The following is a 22,692-nucleotide window of genomic DNA, read 5'->3' as shown; positions in this document are numbered from 1 at the left end:
TGATACATAATAAATATATATATATATATATATATATATATATATATTTATATGTGTATATTTCCTCCTTTGTAAATATTCTCTTCTTAGTGTGATATAATGAATTAGAAAAGAAAGATTCAATTTTTTTTTCTTTTTTTTTTGCAAAAACGTATGAACGATGATGTCATAAAAATGAGTAACAAAACATAAAACCTCTTTGAGTATAGTGAAAATTTATATGATGGAAACACACCTAATTATGATATATATATATAAATATAATCATATATAATTATCTATATATATATATATATATATATATATATATATATTTATTTATTTATTTATTTATTAAAATTTCATCATAAAACGAGTTATATGGAAAATTATATAAATAAAATATTGTTTTTGTTAATATTTTTCATATTTCATTTGAATAGTACAAAGAATTATAAAAAAACATACAGATATATTATTTCTTTCTTGCTTTATTTTATAAATATTTTATATGCTCAGAAGATTTGGGGAAATGGTAAGAAACAGATACGATGTTGTTTTATAAAAAATTTATATAATAATAATAGAGGCATATTTAGATTATTGGATAATGATATAAAAAGGAAATATAATATAATTTATTTAAAAAAGAAAAATAATGGATTTGCAAATAATGAACATGCATTTGTTAAAAATACTGTTTTTATTGAAAGGGGACAAAATGATGAAAATAAAATAAATTATGTTCAAGGTAATTTTGATGAAAATGTCAAAGATATTAAATATTTAAGCGATATGCAAAAAAATTTTATCTATTTGTTAGAAAGAAATAATAATTTATTAGTGCATGCTAAAACATCTAGTGGTAAAACAACTATATGTTTATATTATTTGATATTGAAATTTTTTTATAATTGTGAATTTATATTTAAGGAAGATATAGAGCGAGAAGAATATATTATGAAAAATGATTATATAGATAGAAATATATATGAATCAAAAAATAAAAGTAGAAAATATTTTAATCAGAATAAATATCGGTTTATACCTTATAGTGAAAAATATTCAGAAATATCAGATATCAAAGAATATACAAACTTAATGATAGAAAATAAATGTAAAACCAAATTGAAGAAGGATGAAAAAGTACTTATATTATGTCCATCAAAAGAATTGTGTGTACAAGTAGCACAAAATATTTTGTCCTTTATGAATAATAAAAATGAATCATTAATTAAATTATTTATTGATAAAGATTATAAAAATGAAAATAAAGAAAAACAAAATTTTAAGGAAGAAGAATGTATAAATAAAATGGAACATATACAAATAAATGAATGTGATGATCATTATATGCATCATACTAGCAAACATAGTGTTAATAATAATAAGGATACTATGGATATAGAGGAAAATAAGTTATATATGTTAGAACATGATAATTTGAATGAAGATAATAGTTCAAGTAAAGTAAAAAAAAAAAATAAAATAAATGACAACAATAATAATAGTAACAATAATAGTAACAATAATAGTAACAATAATAATAATAATAATAGTAGAAGTCAATTACATCATATGGTTAATTTGAAGGGTGTACGTTATCTTATAGGTACACCCACATGTTTCCGAAGTTATTTGTTAAATCTAGACAAAGAAAACTTAAAGAATTTCTTACAAAGTATAAAATATATTTTCTATGATGAAATTGATAAATTATTACCTTCTGTAAGTAAACGTAGTTTATTAAAAAATAAAAAGAACATAAAAAGCAAAACAGCTTATCTTATTCTAGAGACATTAATGTATATAAATAAGAAAAACTTAATTTTTATTGGTTGTTCTAGTACTTTAAATAGAGAATTACACAGAAAAATATTTAAATTATTATGTTTAAATAAAAATAATGCAAAGAAAAAAATTTATATATTAAGAGAGAAAAAAAATTTATTAGATAACAAGGAGAATGATGGTATGACAAGAATCGATAATATAACAAACCTAATTGATATACCTATTAAAAATAATGAAAAAAAAAAAAATATATCTGAAAAAAAATTATCCAGTTCAAATGAACATATTGATGATAATAATAATAGTAATAATATTATAAATGATGAACAAGAAGAAATAGAAAATAATGAACAATATAATTTGAATTATTATCTGAATGAAGAAAATGCATTTCAAAAATATATCATAAAAGTTAAGTTACCTAGTACCATTTATCATTTTTATCATTTAATGACTGATGAAACATATGAAAATAAAATAAAAGAAATTCATAAAATAATAGAAACTTTTAAAAATCAAAAAATTTTAATATTAATAAAAAATGGTTATTCCCTAATACAGTTAAAAAAATATTTAGAAATGAATAATATATTCGCTGTTTTATTACATGAAAAGTTACAGATATCCTTAAGATATAATAATGATAATATTAATAATATGTGTGAACATTATGAAGACATAAAAGATTTAAAAAGTATTCCTAATGATGATAAACATACATATATAAATAAATATCCTATAATAATAAGTTCCTTTGATTCTATACGTGGATTTCATATAAACAATCTAGATATGGTACTTTTATGTAATAAGCCAAAAAATGTAAACGAATATATACATTTATGTGGTCGTGTAGGACGGAGGAAAAAAATTGGTTATTCGGTAACACTGGAAAATGATAAAAATATTAATATTATGAATAATTGGTTTAATAACATAAAAGTATATTTTAATAAATTATCTTTAAAAAGTGATCCGGTTATAGATGAAAAAATAAATAACGAATTGGAGAATCAAGAGAAGAATCATTTGAATTATGTTGCATCATGTATATTGGACGAACTTCAAGAAAATACATAAAAAAAGAAAATATATATGTATATATATATATATATATGTATATATTTAAACCTATGTGACATTTTTTTTTTATATGTAAATTTTTTTTTTCCTTTTTTTTGTAAACATATTATTATTATAATTATATATATATATATATATATATATTTTAATATTGTAAAGAAGTCTTCCTAATATTTTAATTTTTGAAAAAACAAAAATATCAATTAAAATTAAACAAAAAAATTAGAAGCGTCTTTTAATTAATATAAAAAAAAGAAAAAAATTAAAATAAATGAAAATTGTATTTTACATTGAAAACAAGTTAAAAGTAAGAACATATAGTATCTATTATCTTTTCTAATTTTACTTCAAGTTTTTGAAGGGTTGTTTTATTTTGAGCATTCTTTTTTACAATTCTTACAACATCAATTTCGTATATAAGTGGCTATGAAAAAAAAAAAAAAAAAAAAAAAAAAACAAAAACAATATAAATATTATATATATATATATGTAGTAGTATTTTATTTTTCTTACTTGGGTTGGAAAATGGTTTGGGTGTGCCAAATAAGGAGGAATAATGCACTCTCTTCTTGTATTTTTTTTCATACCAATTACCATTTCATAAATAGCTTTTATATGTTTTTGGTCATAATGCCCAGCAATAATTTTAGGTGGAATAATACTCTTAAATGTGGATTCAATTATACGAAAATCATTTGTTGTTTTACCTTGATAATGTATATACACTGTATCTCCTTCTTCAACGGTATCATAAACACCATCGATTAGGTCTCTATAAATTATTCCACTTTATTAAAAACTAATTCTATGTATACATTTTTTAAGTAACATATCAATGTTTGAACATTTTTATATTTTTTTTATTTATTTATATACTTTTATACATTTTTATTTATTTTTATTATTTTATTTTTTTTTTTTTTCTAACCTTTCTGTTTTCTTATAAGGAGTGTCGGGTCTATATTTTTTTTCCAAATAAGAATTTTTTTTTTCTTGTAAATAATAAATATATGTATTTTTCGAAAATAACAACTTTAGAAAGTACGAGTTTAATGATATAAAAAGAATTTTATTTAAATTATTAAGTAGCTGTTTTTTCATAAAAAAATAGGAATTAAAAATGGAGAGAATTCTATGCCTCTTATGAAAAAAAAATCTTTTAAAATACACCATTTTTCTAAATCATATTGTTATAAACATATTAAACATAATATTTATGTAATTTTCTAAGATATTTTTGACTTTTTATATTTGGAATTTTTCATTTCTTATTTATTTGTTTTCTATTTTATAAAATAATAAATTAAGAAAATAAAAAAATTTCAAACATTCGTTAAAAAAAAAAAAAAAAAAAGAAGAGGAATTGAAATATATAAATATTTATAAATAAATATATATTTAATTAAAAAAAAATTGAGCACAAAAAAAAATAAATAAATAAAATAAAAAAAAGAAAAGAAAAAAAAAGAAAAAAAAATTACACACATATATTATATATATATATATATAGTTATATTTATATATATAGTTAATATACATATATTTTTTTTTTTTTTTTTTTTTTTTTTTTTTTTTTTTTTTTTTTTTTTTGTTGTTGTTCTTATTAATATAATAGGGAACATTTATTAATACTATTAATAAATGACATAGCATCAACAATTTTTTTATTTTTTTGTTGAAGCTTATATATTTTAAGTAACGTATTATTTTTACATAATATATTTAAGGAGTCATTTTGAATGTATACAAAGTTACGTGGAATATTATCAAAGCATGTATGTTGATCATGAGTATTTATTAATCCATCATATTTTATAAACTTATAATTATTATTTAAATCATAAGATGATTTAATAATTTTGATTTCTAGGGGCTTTATAACTTCATTTTGAAGAAGGAAAAGTGTACATTCTGCTTTGGGCCAATTTATAAAGCTCCTTATTTTATTGTGTATAAATAATGATGTAGAACAAAAAAAACATACATACTTTTCATCATTTTTAATTTTTGGTGCATAATTATTATTAATATTATAGTCATTTTGTATATACATTTTATTATTATAATTATTTAGCACATTATTAATATTCAATGGTAATATATTATTCCTTGAATTATTTTTATTCTCTAAATTAGAATTGTGTATATTAATTTCACTGTCATATTTATTTTGCACATGGTTCTGATTTAAATTATTTTTTGTTTCCTCACATATGTTATTATTATATATATTTTTATGTGGAATATCTTTATTATAATTAGCCAAGTACGAAATATTTTTTAATAAAGATAATGTACCTTGTGTAAAGAGTATTGTAATTATATCATTAAAATTATAGTTACTATTAAACCAAAAAGGTTTTTTCATTATAACATTTCCTGAATCTATATTTAGGGTTGTTAAAAATACAGAATATCCATATAATATTTCATTGTTTAATAAACTCCTTTGTATAGGAGATGCACCTTTATAAAAAGGTAATAAACTTGGATGTAATGAAAATATATTAGATTTAATAGTTTTAAAAAAATTACAATTAAATATTTCTCCAAAAGATATCGAAATACATAAATCCATTTTTTTATTCTGTAACATGTGTATATTATTTTTTAATTTATCATAATAAAATACATTGATATTATTTTTTATGGCTTCATCTTCTACGTTTGATTTTTTTAAAATCAAGTTTCTTCCTTTTCTTCTAGGACTTTTAGTAATAACATTGTCTAATATAATGTCATTTCTTAATCTTTTAATTATTAATAAAATAATTTTGAAACATAAATTACTGTATTCATTACTTCCGATAAATAATAATTTGATAGGTTTTTTGTCACGCTTTCTAAAATTTCCTTTATATATATTATATAATGTATTTATAATTTCATCTCTATTTTTATTCAATTCTTGTTTTATATCTATATAAAATATTTTATTACCCAGTGTATTTTCTATTATATTTAAAATTTCTAAAAATATATTATTCATATATGGTTTTATTGTATTATACCAAGTAATACTAAATGTATTAATAAAGTAATTCTTAGTATTGTATATTTTTTTGTCTCTTCCTAGATTATTCTTATATATATAATAATAAGACCTTATATAATTTTCGTTCATAAAAAAATCATATTTCTTCTTATATATCATTAATGTATTAAAAAGAAGTATATATAATATATTAATATCATCCAATTGATTTTTATATAAAATATTATATTTTTCAACATTTTCTTGAATGTCCACATTATTATTTATTATGTTATTTATATTACATTCTTGTATTTTTTTATCTTCTTCTAAGAATATATTATTTGTCCTTATGAAATTGGTATGTGTTTTGTAATTATCTTTTAACTTTGAAACATATAATTCTTTAACAAGTGCATTTTTTGTTCTTCTTCTTAATAAAACATTTGACAAATTATTTCGATTTACGCTATTTCTTATATGCTCACAATTAATATGTTCACGAAAAGAATAATATTTCTTTTTATTGAGGTCTAATATGTTAAAACATTTTATTTTATAACAATGACATTTTAAAAATATTATAAATAATATTTGTATCACATAAAAGAAACATTTTACATACATATTCTAGTTCAAGAAAGGAAATAAGAAAAGAAATAAAAAAAATCATCAAATAGATGTTGTCATAATAAAAGAAAATATGTATAATATATATACATATATATATATATATATATATATATATATATATATATATATACATATTTTTCCATTTAATTCTTTACATTTCTCTTTTTAACTTATTGTATACATTCTCTTTTTTCCGTTTTTTTCCTCATGAAAAAAAAAATATATCGATATATTTATAGCTCTTATAATGTGGTAATCATATTATTATATTTTATATTATGTTAATTTTTTTTTTTAAGGGGTCGAATATTTCTTAGATTGGACCCTATTATTTTATTAACTTCATTTTTTATAAGAAAATAATATATATATGGTCTATTATATATAAGAATATTTAAGCATATATTAAGAGGTTAGGAAAATAAGCTATATTGGTAAATAGCTACTACTTTAATATATACTGAAGAAACTTATTTTACAAAAAATAAAATAAAATAATAAAAGAATAAATCAAATAATAATAAAAATGAAATTATACATTTAATCAATATTTTTCACCAAACAAAAAAAAAAAAATAATAAATAAATATTAATAATAATAATAATAATAATAATAATAAATATTTATATATAAATATTTTGTTTTATTTTATAATATAATTTAAGAAAAAAATTATAATAATAAAAAAAATCTTTTAACAAATACACAAAATATACATACATATATAATATATATATATATATATATATATATATATAAGAATCATTTTACAATCTAATATTAAATTAAAATATATATGTATGTATTATGAGAAAAAATAATCTGAAGAATAAAAGAAATATAAAGTTTTATATTAAAAAATTATAAATGCTTATATAATTAATCAAAAGATCTTTTACTTATGATTATTTTATATTTCTTAGATTAATTGTATACATATAATATTATCTTGTACAACTTTGTTATTAATGTGTGGGTCATCCGTTAGTGCAAAAATATATTGAAGGTACTATAAACTTTTCTACATCATATTTTCTATAATAAAAACGAAAATTATAATTATATATATATATAATATATATATATATATATATGAAAATTTTCATAAATTAATAATTTGATGAATGTATAAATAATAATTATATATTATAAATGTGAATATATAACTTTTATTGGATATTATGAAAAATAATAAATATAATATAATATAATTTAAAAAAATAAAAATATAATTTTATTTATTACTTCTTATTTTTGTCATCGAGAATACTAAAATTAAGTATTGCTTTATTTGCCTTACAAATACTAGTAGATAAATGGTTACTATAACTTGTATTTGATAAGCTTTGAGAATAATTTTTAATATTTTCGTAAGAAGAATATTTTTTCTTTTTTACTTCAGATTTATACTTTTCATTATTAATGATTAATGAATCTTTTGTAGTGTTGTATAGATTATCAAATGATTTTTTATGAAATACTTGTTTTCCATAAATTTTTTTATCTAGTACATTTTCCTTTCTTTCATACATCTCATTTTCTATATTTTTTTTTTCAGTATTAATCAATTCAATTTCTAGACATTTCCTAAAATGTTTATTTTTCGATAGAGAGAATGTTTTATGTATTTTCTTTTTTTTTATTGCTATTATTTTTAATATATATTGATTATTATTCGTTTGTTCTAATTTATATTTGATATTATCCTTTTCATGAAAAACCGCTTTTATCAATGGACTTTGATAAATTATATTGATTGTAGAATGATTTGAAAAAATAGCCCTTTTAGTAACAATAAATATTTTAAAGAAAAAGAAATCATTTAAAAAATTTTGTTTTAATATATATCCACAAATATTACAGAACATTCTTTTTTTTTTATGTAAACAATATAATTTATCATTTTGCTTAGTAACACTATCAAAGGAAGAAGAAATGATGCTTGTATTTTTCTTTGCGTCGATATATTTTTTTGTGTGAAATATTTCGTTATATATTTTTGTATGAATAAGCATTTGGTCGTTAATATAATTACTAGCTTTAATATATCCTTGGGTAATTAAATAGAAGTGTTTATTTTTATTTTCTAATAAACAATGTAGATTTAGAAATCCGAGATTATACATTATTCCGTTTATATTTTTGTGTGTATCATTTATATATATATTATTATTTGAATTATTTATATAATCATCTACATTATTATTATTATTATTATTATTATGGTGATGATTTGTTTTGGAAAATTCAAAACATAATTTATTTTTAAGAGAATTATCTGATATATTTTTATAATTTAAATTGCTTACTACATGTGACTTCTTAATAATATGGGATGTATTTATATTATTTTCTTCATGTGAATTAATATTTATATAATTATCATCCAAATGTGTTTCTTTTTTCTCAAAAAAATTTATATTTACATTATCACCAGGAATAGGAATAATTAATTTATTAAAATAGGAACTATTCATATTTTTTTCTACCTCTTTATTACTATCATTATAATTAATGAAAATATCTGATACATCTGATAATATACTATTTGAATTCTGCATAATTTTATTCTTTTCTTTAATCCTCTTTATATTTCCAATACTATTGGAAAATATATTTGGCATATTAGTTGATTGATTAATACATGAAAAATTATTGGACACTTTTCTAACAACATCAGAAGAATAATTTGGTATATATATTTTATTTATTTTTTGTTCTGTATTTAGAGATTGTATCTCTTCTTTATGATTAGAAAATGCTTTATTCTTGTATAAGTTATTTGTGTCAGAACTTGTCAAAATGTCTTGTATGGTTCGTTTACTCAATTTTATATCATCCTTTATAAATAATCCTTTGAAAAGGTTATTATCTAAAATATCATAAATATTATTTTTATTATTATTATTATTATTATTATTATTATTGTTTGGTATATTTTTTTCTTTTATAGTTGGGGATTTTTCTTCATTTTGTAAATTTTTCGAATTTTCTAAATTGTTACCGTTTTTAAATACCTCGTCTTTTTCAATACATTTTTGTATCATTATTTCATTATAACTTATGTTGCTTAAGGACAGCATTTCGTTTTTATAATCTTTATTATTTTGTGTTTGTATATTATATTTCTCATTATAGAATGAAGTATTTTTATTAATTCCTTTGACAAATATATTATTGTTAATTATACCTTCTTCATTTTCATTATATATGTTATTTTCCTTTTTTCTATCCCCATTATTATTATTATTATTATTATTATCTTGTATTATTTGTGCTGTACTATTATTTTGGGTTTTCTGATCTAATAAAAAATGCTCCCTTGAAACAATAAAAGGATTACTAGCAAAAATGTGAGAAGAATGAAAACTTAAGTTGATCTTTCTTAAATTTTCCTCAAACCGTAAAGTTTCCTTATTATTATTATTATTAATAATTTTGTTGTTATATAATTTATAATCGCATAATTCATTATCTACAAGGGTGACTAATTTTAATTTGAGGATATGATTATCATTAAAAATATGAGGGACAAATTTTCCATTCCTTTGTACATCAATAATATTATTACCATTATTTATAATTTTTTTTGAAACATTCATTTTTATATTCGACATATCTTTGATTTTATTTAATTTTTTGTTTCTTTTTTTTAAATATAGTATAATATTAAATTCCTCTTTCGTATAACTGTATTTAAGAAATTGATACATATCACATAAATAAGGATTACGAATTTTTCTTAGCTCATGTTCCATAATATTATTATATTCATTACTAATAATTTGATGTACTTTTTCTTTTTCATTTGAATCCAATGAATGTATAGATTTTTCATTGATGTTTATTATTTCTTCTCTTATTTGTTTATTAATGTTATTTCTTTTTTCTGATAATATTTTATTAGATTCTCTAATTACATTATTAAAATAATTGACAACTATACTATTATGATGTTTATAATAATATTCATTAATAGGATCATCCCTTTTAGATTGTTCATAAAACATATTATTCGAACATGTATCATTTGTATTATTCATAAATATTAAACTATTTTTTCTTTTTATATTCTTATCATATTGAATTAAATAGTTATCTTTATCTATATCTATATCATGATATACTTGTTTATCTATTATAGATATTTCATTATTTTTCTGATTTATATTTTTTTTTTCTAATATATTGGTATCATTAAAAAATTCATACTTATCATCACCAAAATAAATAATATCTTCATTCATATTATCTTCAGCACTATTTTGTTCCGATTTATAATTATTTTCCATGTTTATATGTATGAATTTTAATATATCTGTATTTGTACTATTTTCATATTTATTTAAAGAATTATTATTTTCAACAGAACCATTTTTATTTGTTACATTATTTACATTTTTATATTTTATTTTGTTTTCACTGTCTTTACATTTATAAAAGTTTTCATTATTATTTTCTTCCAATAATGATTTACATACCCCTTTCTTTTTTTGTTTTTTATTTTCAATTATCTTTGAAAAGGCTTCTTTTAATTTTCTAAAATGTATCTTTTCTTTTACAAATAATCTGTTTAAAAATATATATGTACCTTTTTTGTAATTATTATTATTATTAAAAAAATAATTCTTATGTGTGTTATAATTATACTTGTCTATTTGTATGTATAAATTATGTGAAATATCTTGAATATTTATATGAAGAGAATTGTCTGTATTTAAAAAGATATATCCTATATTTTTACAACTCCATAATAAAATAATATTTTTATTCAAAAGATTAGATATGAATTTTTCTGATAATATGTTGTTATTTTTATTTTCATTATGATCAAGAGTATTATTTTTTAATTGATTAAATGATACTTTTTCATCATAATTGTAATTGTAACTGTAATTGTAATTATAATTATATTTATCATTATTTATATGGTCATCACGTTTATAATCATAATGAACATTATCGACATTCATATTACCATCGTGTTTTATATATGTATCACATTTTGTTTTGTTAAAAAGGTTTTTATTCGATGGATCCTCCTCATTTATTAATGAATATAAATATTCCAATTTATTTTTTTGTTCTTTATTAAATTTTATATTGACAATATTTGAATTTATATAACATGTGGTATCACTAATATTAGTACTAAAGTTTATTATTTTGTTTTTATATTTTTCATTGTTTATTTGGATATCTAAGGAAGAATCTAAAATTTTCTGTTTATATATATTAAGGAGTCGTTTTTTTTTTTTTTTCGAAATAAAAAAATTAAGGGTTAAATTAATGTTATCATTATTCCTTTTATCTAAATCACAAACATTATTTAATACAAATATGAATTTAAGACAATACACATTTTTTTTCTCTCCATTAATATTATTATTTATTTTATATATTTTGTTTTTATATTTTTCTGAAATATGTGAAAATTTCCATTTATATCTTAAATCGCTGAATTTACTTTTTTGTATGTCCTTCTTCTTCCTATTATTATTGTTTCTGTCATTATTCTTATTCTTATTATTATTCTTATTATTATTATTATTATTATTATTATTATTGTGTGACTCAACATTTGTATTACAATATAAAATATTTATATTATCACTATTTATTTGTTCACTTTCTTCCTTATCAATATCATTGTCAATTTTTGTATCCTTATTATAAATATTTAATATATTATTCCGATTTTTTTTGAATATATTACTAGTTGTTAATATATAATCTTTAATATTGTCTCCTTGGGTATTTGATTCACATTCCTCATTTTTTATAGTATCACATATAGTAGCTGTTTTGAAAAAAAAAAAGTTTTTGTACCTTTTATCATTTTTCTCAATTCTTAAGATATTCTTTTTAATTAGATATGGAAATGAATTAGGCTTATTAAATAAAAGGGAAACATAATAAAGAGGATTCCGATTTTTGTTTTTTTGTACACATATATCGTTTATTATTTGTTCATTGTCAAATTCTATAACATTGTTCGTATCTTCTATTATAGGTATATCATCTTTTAGACTAAATATATTTTCATTCTCTTTTGAAGTATCCATTATATTTGTATGTTCGTTTTCTATAACTACACAAGTATTATTAGCATCAAAAAATTCGGTTGAATCTTGAATCATATTAAAAATTTTGTATTCTTGTAAATGGTTTCTGTTATCAGATATATTGGGATTATGATTTATTTTTTCAGTGTGTTTTATATTATTTGATATATCGTAAAATATATTATTATAGTTTTCGTTTATCATATATGGTAATAAATTAGCATTCATAATATGAAATATTGATATATTTTTTATAACATTTGAACGATTTTTCATTTGTAGAATTTTTCTTACGCTAAAAAATATATTCTTCATTATTTTTCTCACATGATAAAAAATAAATTTATTGTAATCATTATGGTTAGTTGATGATGTATTCGACAATAGGTTACTATGATTGTTATTATGATTATTGTTGTAATTATTATAATTATAATTATTATTATTATTATTATTATTATCAGTTGTAGTATAATTTATATCATACGATTTTTTTTCATTAATTTTTCTGTCATTTTCGTCTTGTATATGTTTTTTTATAACTATGATAAGGTGTATTAAAAAAATATATAAACCGTGTCTACTTTTAGGATGATATGAATTTTTTTTTTTTTTTTTTTTTTTGACATGTTTTGTCATATCCTTATTTATATTTTTCTCATGGCAAATATTATTTAACGAACTGTTTTGATTGTAATATATATTAGTAGAAGCCTTATTTTTTATGTTATATGTTTTAATAGGAAGAATTTTCTCTCTCTTAGAAAGATCAATATAATGGTTTTCATTGTTGTTAGGTGCTATTCCGTCTTTATATATATACATATTATTATTATTATTACTTTTAATATTATTTAGTAGGTCATTTGAATTTCTTTTTTTCGTGATATAAGATTTATTATATAAAGAACTATTCTTATAAGAAGTATCATTTGATAATATAGGATCTGATATACATGTTATTGCAGAATTTATATTATTGAATATTTTTGGCCTTACCTTATCATGATTTTGAACATTTAATGGTATATTTTTTTTTATATGTAAAATTTTTTCTTTCTTTTTTTTCTTTACATACTGATAAATATTAAAATAAAAAAAAAGATCTTGTACGATTTGTTCATGTTCATATTTTTTTTTATTCCTTATATTATGTATAATATTTTGTGTTTCTATAATTTTGTTACAAGTTACTTGATTTAAAAATAAATGATACTTTTTAATATTTATGTTTTTTATGATATCATAAAATTTGTTTCTTATTGAATATAAAGTAATATATTTCTTCGTATTTTTCTTATCATCTTTTTTGTTTTTTTGTTTATTTATATTTTTTTTTTTGTAGTGATTACCAAAAATTCTATTGAGCTTAAATAACATACATGAAATAAATATTTGTTGTATTGGGTTCATTAGGTATATAAATTTTTTGGTAGTATCATATATATTACATATTATAGTATCTTTAATATAATAGGGCATACGTTCTAATATACCAAATTTCTTTTCTTCATTTAATGTGTGAAATGTATCTATTAATTTTCGAATGGGTAGATATAAAATTACAATGTAACACTTTTCATAATTTGCAAATGTACTATTATTAAGTAAATTAGGAATTTTTTCAAGAGGTATATAATTACAAATATATTTATATTCATTATCATTTAAATCATTTAACAAATGGACCATATTTTTTGCATCTAAACGGTTCATAATTTTTTTTGTTTCTTTCGAATGAATGTCCATATGAGAAGGTATAACCAAACGTAGTACATTTTTTACTGGTAATAATTGCACAACGGAATTAAGATTTTTAATTGTTAGTTGATAAAAACATATTATAACTTTTTTTTCGTTTTTATTGTTCATAAAAAATTGTATGATTTTTTTCAGAGATATATCATTTATAATTTTTTTGAGAAAAGGTATAGGTAATTTGTCTATAAATGATTTAAATTTATTAAATGATATATAATTAATATAATGTATTATATCAGTGTAGTTAGCTAAATTTAATAAAATATTAATATTATTAACATCATTATCCAAATGAATTATTATTTGTACAATTTTATCTATATGAAATGCTTTATATAATATGTCATATATATTAAAACAATTTTTGTTAAACATAATACATTGTGCTATTTTTTCTAATGATATGGTCTTCAATATTTGTATAGCTTTATATATAGGTAAATCAATTATAAGTTGAATAATAATATGTATAGATAAATTACAGGTTATATGATGTATATTTTTACTATTAGATAGAGAATTATGAAGATGATATAATTTTTCATAACATATATTATTAGATAAAGTACCTATTTTTTGAATTGGTATACATTCATTAATATAATAAAATTTACATAAAGGTACTTCATTTATTAACATAATTAATTTTTCTTCATTTATATTATCAAATATGTATCTTAATTTCTTTTGAGATATATTTAATAAAATATGTAAACAAGTACTTATGGAAAGTGTGTTTAATATTTCCAAAAGTTTATATTCATCAAATAGTAATATAAACTCTTTATAATTATCAATAGGAAAACAATTTAAAATATTATTTAACTTTTCTAATGATAATATATTTATATATTTACATATATCTTTTTCTTCTTTATATGTAATAAAAAAGCTTCCCAATTTTTCATTACTTATATTTTCCATAAGTTCTATAATTCGTTTAATATTATTTGTGAACATCAGATATTCTTTATAATATCTATGTGGTAATCTTTCTATTAAAGATGTCGAATTAGTTATGTCTAATGTGTTTAATATATATACAAGGGCTTCTATTGATATATCATCTACATATTGTATTATTTTTTCTACAGGTAATATGTTATCTAAGAAATCATTTGAAATTGTTTTTTCATTTTTTTCTTCCTCTTCATAGTTATTATTAATTTGGTTATCATATAAATTTGCATTATTATTAGTTATATCTGTACTATGGAACATATAATATTTTTTATTTATAATTTCATTTTGTTTTTCTTCATATTCCTGGAATAATGTATTATTTTCCTTTATTCTTCCAAAATTAGTATGTAAAGTACTACTATAATATAATTTTTTTTTTTTTTTTTCATGTGATCTGTTGGAGCATTCACTGGAATGTTCATGTTGAATTATAACGTTTTTAAAATTTTGATTACTTATATCTTCTGATTTAAACATGTTATGGTATATTTTTTTATGTTTTTGTTCAAAAATGTTTCTTTTATTTATCCATTTATTGTTTCTAATTTTATTTTCAATTGAAATGTTGTTTTTATTTGTGTTAGAAGAACAATTTCTTTTTTTTTCTTTGTGATTCATATTATATTTATCAACATTGTTCTTATCAACATTATCATTATCAATATTTTTTCTATTAATATTGGCTCTATTAATAATATCACTTTCATTTTTTTTATATAATATTATTTCCTTGTTAGAATACAAAATTGGCACATCTTTTTCTTCCTTAACATAAGGAATACAAACACTTTCTTTGTTTGTTCTTCTTCTTTTTTTTTTTTGTTTTATTTTTATCTTTTTCTCTTTATTAATATTTCCATTAACAATATTTATATCTTTTGAAGTAACACATGGTATATTTTTACTTTTGTCCACTTTTTTTATGTTCTTTTCACATATATTTACATCTGAATGGTTCAAATATTCACCTAAATTTTTTATGTTTTCATTTATGTGTTCCCTTTGGAGATAGTTGAGTAAATTATAATTTGAATTAACCAAATTTTTTTTTTTCTTTTTATAACTAGATTTGCTTTTATTACTAGTCCATTTATTTCTACCATGTGAACTTGTTTTTGCGGTCTTTTTTTTCTTTTTCCTTTCGTACGATCTCATTTTAGAATTCAGAGAAATGTATTATGTCCTTGGAATATTATATATATATATGTATATATTATAATAAATGTCTTATTTTGAAACGGTTCTCGGTCTTTTTTTTTTTTTTTTTTTTTTTTTTCATTCAATTGAAAATATGTACATATTTGATTATATGAAATACATATATGGTTATAGGATAAATAGAAGTTATTTTATTTATATGTAATAGGGTAAGTATAAAGATATTAAGATTTTATTTTTATTTTTATATATTAATTTTTTTGATTAAAAATATGCATAAAATATTATATATATATATATGTTTATTTATTTATTTTTTATTTTTTTAATAGAACATGTTTAAAAAATATTTCTATTAAGGTTTTTTTTTTTTTTTTTTGTTTTGTTTTGTTTTTTCTTTTTTATAAAAGAAAATAACATTAAGTGTAATCTATTAAGAATGGATAATAACCACATAATATTATTACATGTGGTATACATACGATTTATATATGTAGAAATAATTACCTATATTGAATTTCAAATGAATAAATTAAGAGGTGGAAAAAAATTCTACAAGGATATAAGACCAAATTCTTTTTATTTAGGAGGTGCATGTAATACGGAACATAATATATTTAAATATATAATATATATTATTTTATTTTTAAATAAGCACGATGAAAAAAAGGATATTATGCGATTGTGTGCTTGTTTTAATATAGGAATAATATAAAATATGATATATTTCATATAATAAAAAAGTAAATAGAAAATATTTATACCTGTGATCTTAAATGTTCTTCCATCATAAAATCCGTAATATGTATTTTTTTAAAGATACGTTAATTTCAAGTGATATATTTTAAAATTTTAAAAAGAAATGAAAAGAATAATTTAATGATATCATAAAAAAAGCATAAAGTGATCTAGTTTTAAATTTATACTACATATAAACGCATTTTATATTTAAAAATATTGTATATGTTCCTACACATTTTAAAATATCATATGATTTTGTTATAATATTAAAAAAAAAAAAAAAAAAAAAAAGAATAAGAATACATATAACAAATTATCATCAATATATATAATAATATTTTAATATACCTTTTTTTTTTTTTTTTTTTTTTGTTTAGTTGAAGGATGGTATACCTAATTTTTTTTTAATTTAATTATTAAATAATATATATTCACATTAGAAAATATTCATTATTATAAAATTTAAAGAATTTGAATATATTTTAATTTAAATATATATAATGATATTGTAAAAGGGAAAGAAGAAAAAAAAAAAAAAATATATTATTCATTCGGAAATATACTCAAGGAATCAATATATGTACATAATAATATATATTAATGTAATTATACATTTTTAAAATGAAGAATGAAGTTTGTGATAAATAAAAAAAAAAAGATGAAATTAAGAAAAAAATATATATATATATATATATATTTCAATCAAATAATCCAATTTTTTTTTTTTTTTTTTTTTTTTTTTTTTTTTTTTGTAAAAATAGAAAGAATTCATATGTGTTAAAAATACTTTGAAGGTTATTATTTATAGTACCGTTTAGCTCTCATAAGAAATTATTTTTTCCTTATACAAGAGAAAAAAAATATATAATATATTTAACATACATGCCATTAATATATTATATATATATATATATATATATATATATATTTTTTTTAATTATTCATATGTACAATATAATGTATAATTCTATTTATATGTAAATTGAAATTTTATTTTTAAAAACCAAATCAAAATAAAAAAGAAAAAATATACATATATATTATTTTTTTAAATTTGAAAAATAATCAAGGATTTAAATAAACGCTTTAAAGAAAATATTACAACATATATTACAATATTAAAAAAAAAAAAAAATATATATATATATATATTAAATATATACATATGTATATTTTTTTCTGTAAATATTCATATATGTACTTATGATATTTGCTAAACTATGATTACGAAATATAACTTATAGGAATTATACATATAATTATATAAATTTAAAAAAAAAAAAAAAAAAATGCAAATATTAGTTAAAACATTAACAGGGAAAAGACAATCATTTAATTTTGAACCCTCTAGTTCTGTTTTTCAAATAAAAATGGCTATAGAGGAAAGAGAAGGAATAGACGCTAAACAAATAAGATTAATATACTCAGGTTTTGTTTAATCTTTTATATTGAAATATATAACTATATATATTAAACTGATATTATACATGAATAAGAAAAGAATTATATACAAACGTTTATTGTATTTATTGTATTTATTGTATTTATTTATTTATTGTATGTATTGTATTTATTGTATTTATTTATTTATTGTATTTATTTATTTATTGTATTTATTGTATTTATTGTATTTATTTATTTATTTATTTTATTATTTAAATTTTTTTTTTTTTTTTTTATTTTTTTTTTTTTTGAAGGGAAACAAATGCATGATGATATGAAATTAAGCGACTATCGTGTGGTACCTGGATCAACTGTTCATATGATTTTACAATTAAGAGGAGGATAAATATAAAAATAAAAAAGTATACATATAATATATATAGATACTTAATATATTTTTCCATATATTTTTTTTCTTTTTTTGAGAAATACAATGAAATAATGTAAGGTGAAAAGAAAAAATAAAAAAGAAAAAAGAATATACGTATTACACATTTATTGAAGTGTAAGACTAAATATATTAAATACATATAATAGTATTTCAATTTTATTATTTTATTTTATTTTATTTTTTTTTTTTTGGTAATCATTATTTTTTTTGTTATTTTTATCATATTAACAACATAAAAACATATTTATAATAATATTTAAATTTTTTTTTTTATTTTTTTTATATAAATATGTAAAAGTTTATATATAATAACATGTTGTATTATATAAAAATGTATAATATATAAAGACTATATATATATATATATATATATATATATATATATATTACCTTGATAAAAATTAATATATATATTAAATCTTAATATACAATACTAATTTATGTTTAAACAAAAAATTACATATAATTTATTATATGATAATATAAATTTATTATATATATTAAAACATACAAATAAAATATTTTATATATAAATATTTTCTTTTTTTCCTTTTTAACTTTTAAAATAAATAAATAATAATAATAAAAAAATAAAATAAAATAAAAAAAAAAAAATGAAAAATAATGAAAAAAAAAAAAAAAAAAATGCATATATTATTATTATTATTATATATATATATATATATATATATATATATATATATATAACGGTTAAACTGTTATTATTAATTTATATTTTTAAAATATATAAACTCAAATTTATTTACTCATAAAAACATATATATTATGCATTTATAAAAATTATAACAAACATTATCCTAATATATAAATAAATGAATAAAAAAGAAAAGAAAAAGATGTGTTCTTATTTTTTTTGATTTTGTTTACTTAGTTTTTCTTGTTCTTGCATATATTTTGAATAGGATTCATTATTTCTTAAATTATGTCTTTCTCCTACAATAACAATATTACCAAGTTGAGCTAAATGTATAGAACCTCCCATCATTTCTTCAGTTTCTAATTGGGATCTTAATTCATTTAATCCCTTGGCTGTATCTTTGTGTGTTTTTTTTCTCCATTCAGATGATCTTAAATCAAAAACATCTTGAATAACAAATTTGATTCTTTTAGAATACATTTTTTTTCTTTGTAATTCTTTTAACCTACCAAACCAGGTATCTAAAACATTTTTATATTTTTCAATTTTGTCTATAAAAAATCCAGTAGAATAAATTAATTGAAGAAATGCTTCAATACAATATTCTTTTGGTTCTTCATATGCAATCAATAAATCATGTGCTATACTAATAACAATAGATATAGAAACAATTTGTCTTTGAAATAACTCTCCTATTAATTTTACTATTCCTAATAATCTTTTTTTTTGTTTTTGTTCAACAAAACTTAATTCTTCCTCATTTTCATCACTTTTTAATTTTTCTTTCATAGTAGATTCAAATGTGCTTGGTAAGTTTTCATATTGTTCTTGTATTTTTTTTAATAATGCAATTTCAAAGGAAGTTTTTTTTTTCATTTCAAAGTTTGGTGATCTCCATTTTAATGTTTGGCATAAATCTGCATACATTTCTGACCAATCATGTTCTAATACAGCTTTATCAATAACTTGATTTACTACAGTTTGTATTTCATCAGTATTTAATCGAGATTCCATAATTTGACACATTTTTTCTGTAATAATCGGGAAATTTTCTACAGTTAATTTATTAAGCAAGCTTTTTACTTGTCTTTCCATATATTCTATAGGTGACATATTTTCTTTTTTTTTAAAAACGTATAAAGCTTTTGCTGGCTTTTCAGCAACAGTATTATCATCTTCTTTTTTTTCTTTATTATCTTCTTCTCCTTTATTATTATTATTATTATTGTTATCATCATCTCCATCAGGTTTTGTGTCAACATCGTTTACATTATTTGCATTTTTATCTTCAATTAAATCCTTTTTCTTATTATTTACCTCATCCGTTTTTACTTCTTCATCTACTTTAGTGGATGTTTTAGTATCTCCTTTTTGTTCTACGTTTTTACTATTTGCTTCAACTCCTGTTTTTTTTCCTTTCTTTTTATTTACTCCACTAGCATTAACAATTTGTTTTGAATTTTTATCATTTGCATCATTGTCTTTCTTCAAAATATTACTATTGTTATTATTATTGTTATTATTATTATTATTATTATTATTGTTGTTGTTATTACTATTTGTATTATTATTCTTTGCATTTTTATTTTTATTCTTTTTATTTTTTTTCTTATCTACTAGTAAGGTATTTGTATGTGGCAATACAAACAAATCATCTTTTTTCATTTTATTCTTTTTTTTATTTTTTCCGTCATTTCCTTTTTTTGACAAATCATTTAAATCTGCCTCTAGTTGATTTAAAATAACATTCTTTTTCTTCATAATTGAATTTATGTCTATGTATTTGTCTTCTCCTAATTCTCCCCAGTCGTCGTCATCTTCATCTTCATTGTTATTTTGGTTATTATATTCATTATTATTATTTAAAGTATTATTATTGTTAATACTTTCGTTCATATTAATATTATTATTATTATTTTTATTGTTGTTTAGGCTATCATTATTATCTGCAACATTTTTATTTTCACTATTTTCATTTTTCATATTGTTTCCATTAGAGGAATTATTATTAACAGCACTGTTCATGTTATTATTGTTATTTAAATAGTTATTATTATAACCAACCGCTCTACTAAAAAAATCAGTTGAAGGAGTATTATTATTTACATGTACTGTGTTATCATCATAACCATAATTATTCATATTGTTATTTTCCCTTTTCATATTATCATTATTAGTTTGTTCAAAATTCATTTGGTTAGGATTAGCTGTGTTAGATTCATTATTATTATAATTCATCATACTCATTTTAACATGGGCATGATAATTTGGACTCATATCACTATCCAAACTATTTATATTGTTCATGTTATTGTTCATGTTATGGTTCATATTATTGTTCATGTTATGGTTCATATTATTATTCATGTTATGGTTCATATTATTATTCATGTTATGGTTCATATTATTATTCATATTATTGTTCATATTATTATTCATACTATTTTTTCTATTTTGATAATTATAATTCATATAAAAGTTATTATTTGAATTTTGATTTTTATCCTGAGAGCCCATTTTATTCATATTATTATTAATATTATTGTTGTTGTTAAGGTTTCTCTTGATGTTTATACTATTATTTCTATTCATATTATTATTTTGATAATTTGAAAAGACACCATTATTATTATTATTATTATTATTATTGTTATCTTCGTTAGTGTTCATATTATCATTATTATTTTGGGTAAATTTTAAATTATTCTTGTTCATATAATTCGTGTAAAATTTATTTTTTGCCGAACCTTTATATTCATTAATATTATTAATATTTCTTAAATAATCCATATTATTATTGTCATTATTAATAGTTCCTTTCATATTATATGATGTATCTGTTTTATTATTATCTGTATTTTTCATAGAACTATTATTATTGTCGTATTTATTTTTAAAGTGTATATTATTATTCATTCCTCCTGTATGATAATTTTTATTTTCATTTTCGTTTTCGTTTTCCATAAAAGAAGAAAATCTTGTTTGTTGATTAGTATAATTATTTATATTTGAATTATTCATATCAATAGAATTATTTCTTAGATGTTC

At 18.4% G+C, this 22,692-nt stretch overlaps 6 protein-coding genes across 6 annotated transcripts in view; 2 read left to right on the top strand and 4 right to left on the bottom strand.

Moving 5' to 3' along the window:
* Positions 1–360: 360 nt before the first annotated feature.
* Positions 361–2,853, top strand: PF3D7_1313400 (DEAD box helicase, putative; the record flags this gene model as incomplete). Its single annotated transcript, XM_001349835.1, has 1 exon — positions 361–2,853. One exon carries the CDS (start codon positions 361–363, stop codon positions 2,851–2,853), a length of 2,493 nt encoding a protein of 830 aa, XP_001349871.1.
* A 304-nt stretch (positions 2,854–3,157) lies between these two features.
* Positions 3,158–4,029, bottom strand: PF3D7_1313300 (peptidyl-prolyl cis-trans isomerase, putative; the record flags this gene model as incomplete). Its single annotated transcript, XM_002808963.1, has 3 exons — positions 3,158–3,280; positions 3,370–3,643; positions 3,785–4,029. The coding sequence occupies 3 exons, from the start codon at positions 4,027–4,029 to the stop codon at positions 3,158–3,160; spliced, it is 642 nt and encodes a 213-aa protein (XP_002809009.1).
* Positions 4,030–4,459: 430 nt separating this feature from the next.
* Positions 4,460–6,457, bottom strand: PF3D7_1313200 (methionyl-tRNA formyltransferase, putative; the record flags this gene model as incomplete). Its single annotated transcript, XM_001349833.2, has 1 exon — positions 4,460–6,457. One exon carries the CDS (start codon positions 6,455–6,457, stop codon positions 4,460–4,462), a length of 1,998 nt encoding a protein of 665 aa, XP_001349869.2.
* Positions 6,458–7,441: 984 nt separating this feature from the next.
* PF3D7_1313100 (conserved Plasmodium protein, unknown function) lies at positions 7,442–16,408 on the bottom strand (the record flags this gene model as incomplete). The annotated part of the gene is made up of 2 exons (XM_024473220.1): positions 7,442–7,499; positions 7,710–16,408. The coding sequence occupies 2 exons, from the start codon at positions 16,406–16,408 to the stop codon at positions 7,442–7,444; spliced, it is 8,757 nt and encodes a 2,918-aa protein (XP_024328918.1).
* Positions 16,409–18,441: 2,033 nt separating this feature from the next.
* PF3D7_1313000 (ubiquitin-like protein nedd8 homologue, putative) lies at positions 18,442–18,941 on the top strand (the record flags this gene model as incomplete). Its single annotated transcript, XM_001349830.1, has 2 exons — positions 18,442–18,580; positions 18,850–18,941. The coding sequence occupies 2 exons, from the start codon at positions 18,442–18,444 to the stop codon at positions 18,939–18,941; spliced, it is 231 nt and encodes a 76-aa protein (XP_001349866.1).
* A 910-nt stretch (positions 18,942–19,851) lies between these two features.
* PF3D7_1312900 (eukaryotic translation initation factor 4 gamma) overlaps positions 19,852–22,692 on the bottom strand; it is a gene marked incomplete at both ends in the record, with an annotated part of 4,256 nt that continues 1,415 nt past the window's right edge. The window contains one exon of the mRNA XM_002808962.1: positions 19,852–22,692. This exon is cut by the window's right edge and continues 808 nt beyond it. Coding sequence (XP_002809008.1) covers positions 19,852–22,692 — 2,841 coding nt within the window.

Source organism: Plasmodium falciparum (genome assembly GCF_000002765.6).
Source record: "Plasmodium falciparum 3D7 genome assembly, chromosome: 13".
NCBI classification, from domain to species: Eukaryota; Apicomplexa; class Aconoidasida; order Haemosporida; family Plasmodiidae; genus Plasmodium; species Plasmodium falciparum.
The sequence above is the reverse complement of the archived record's forward strand: the minus strand, read 5'-3'. Positions and strand labels throughout refer to the sequence as shown.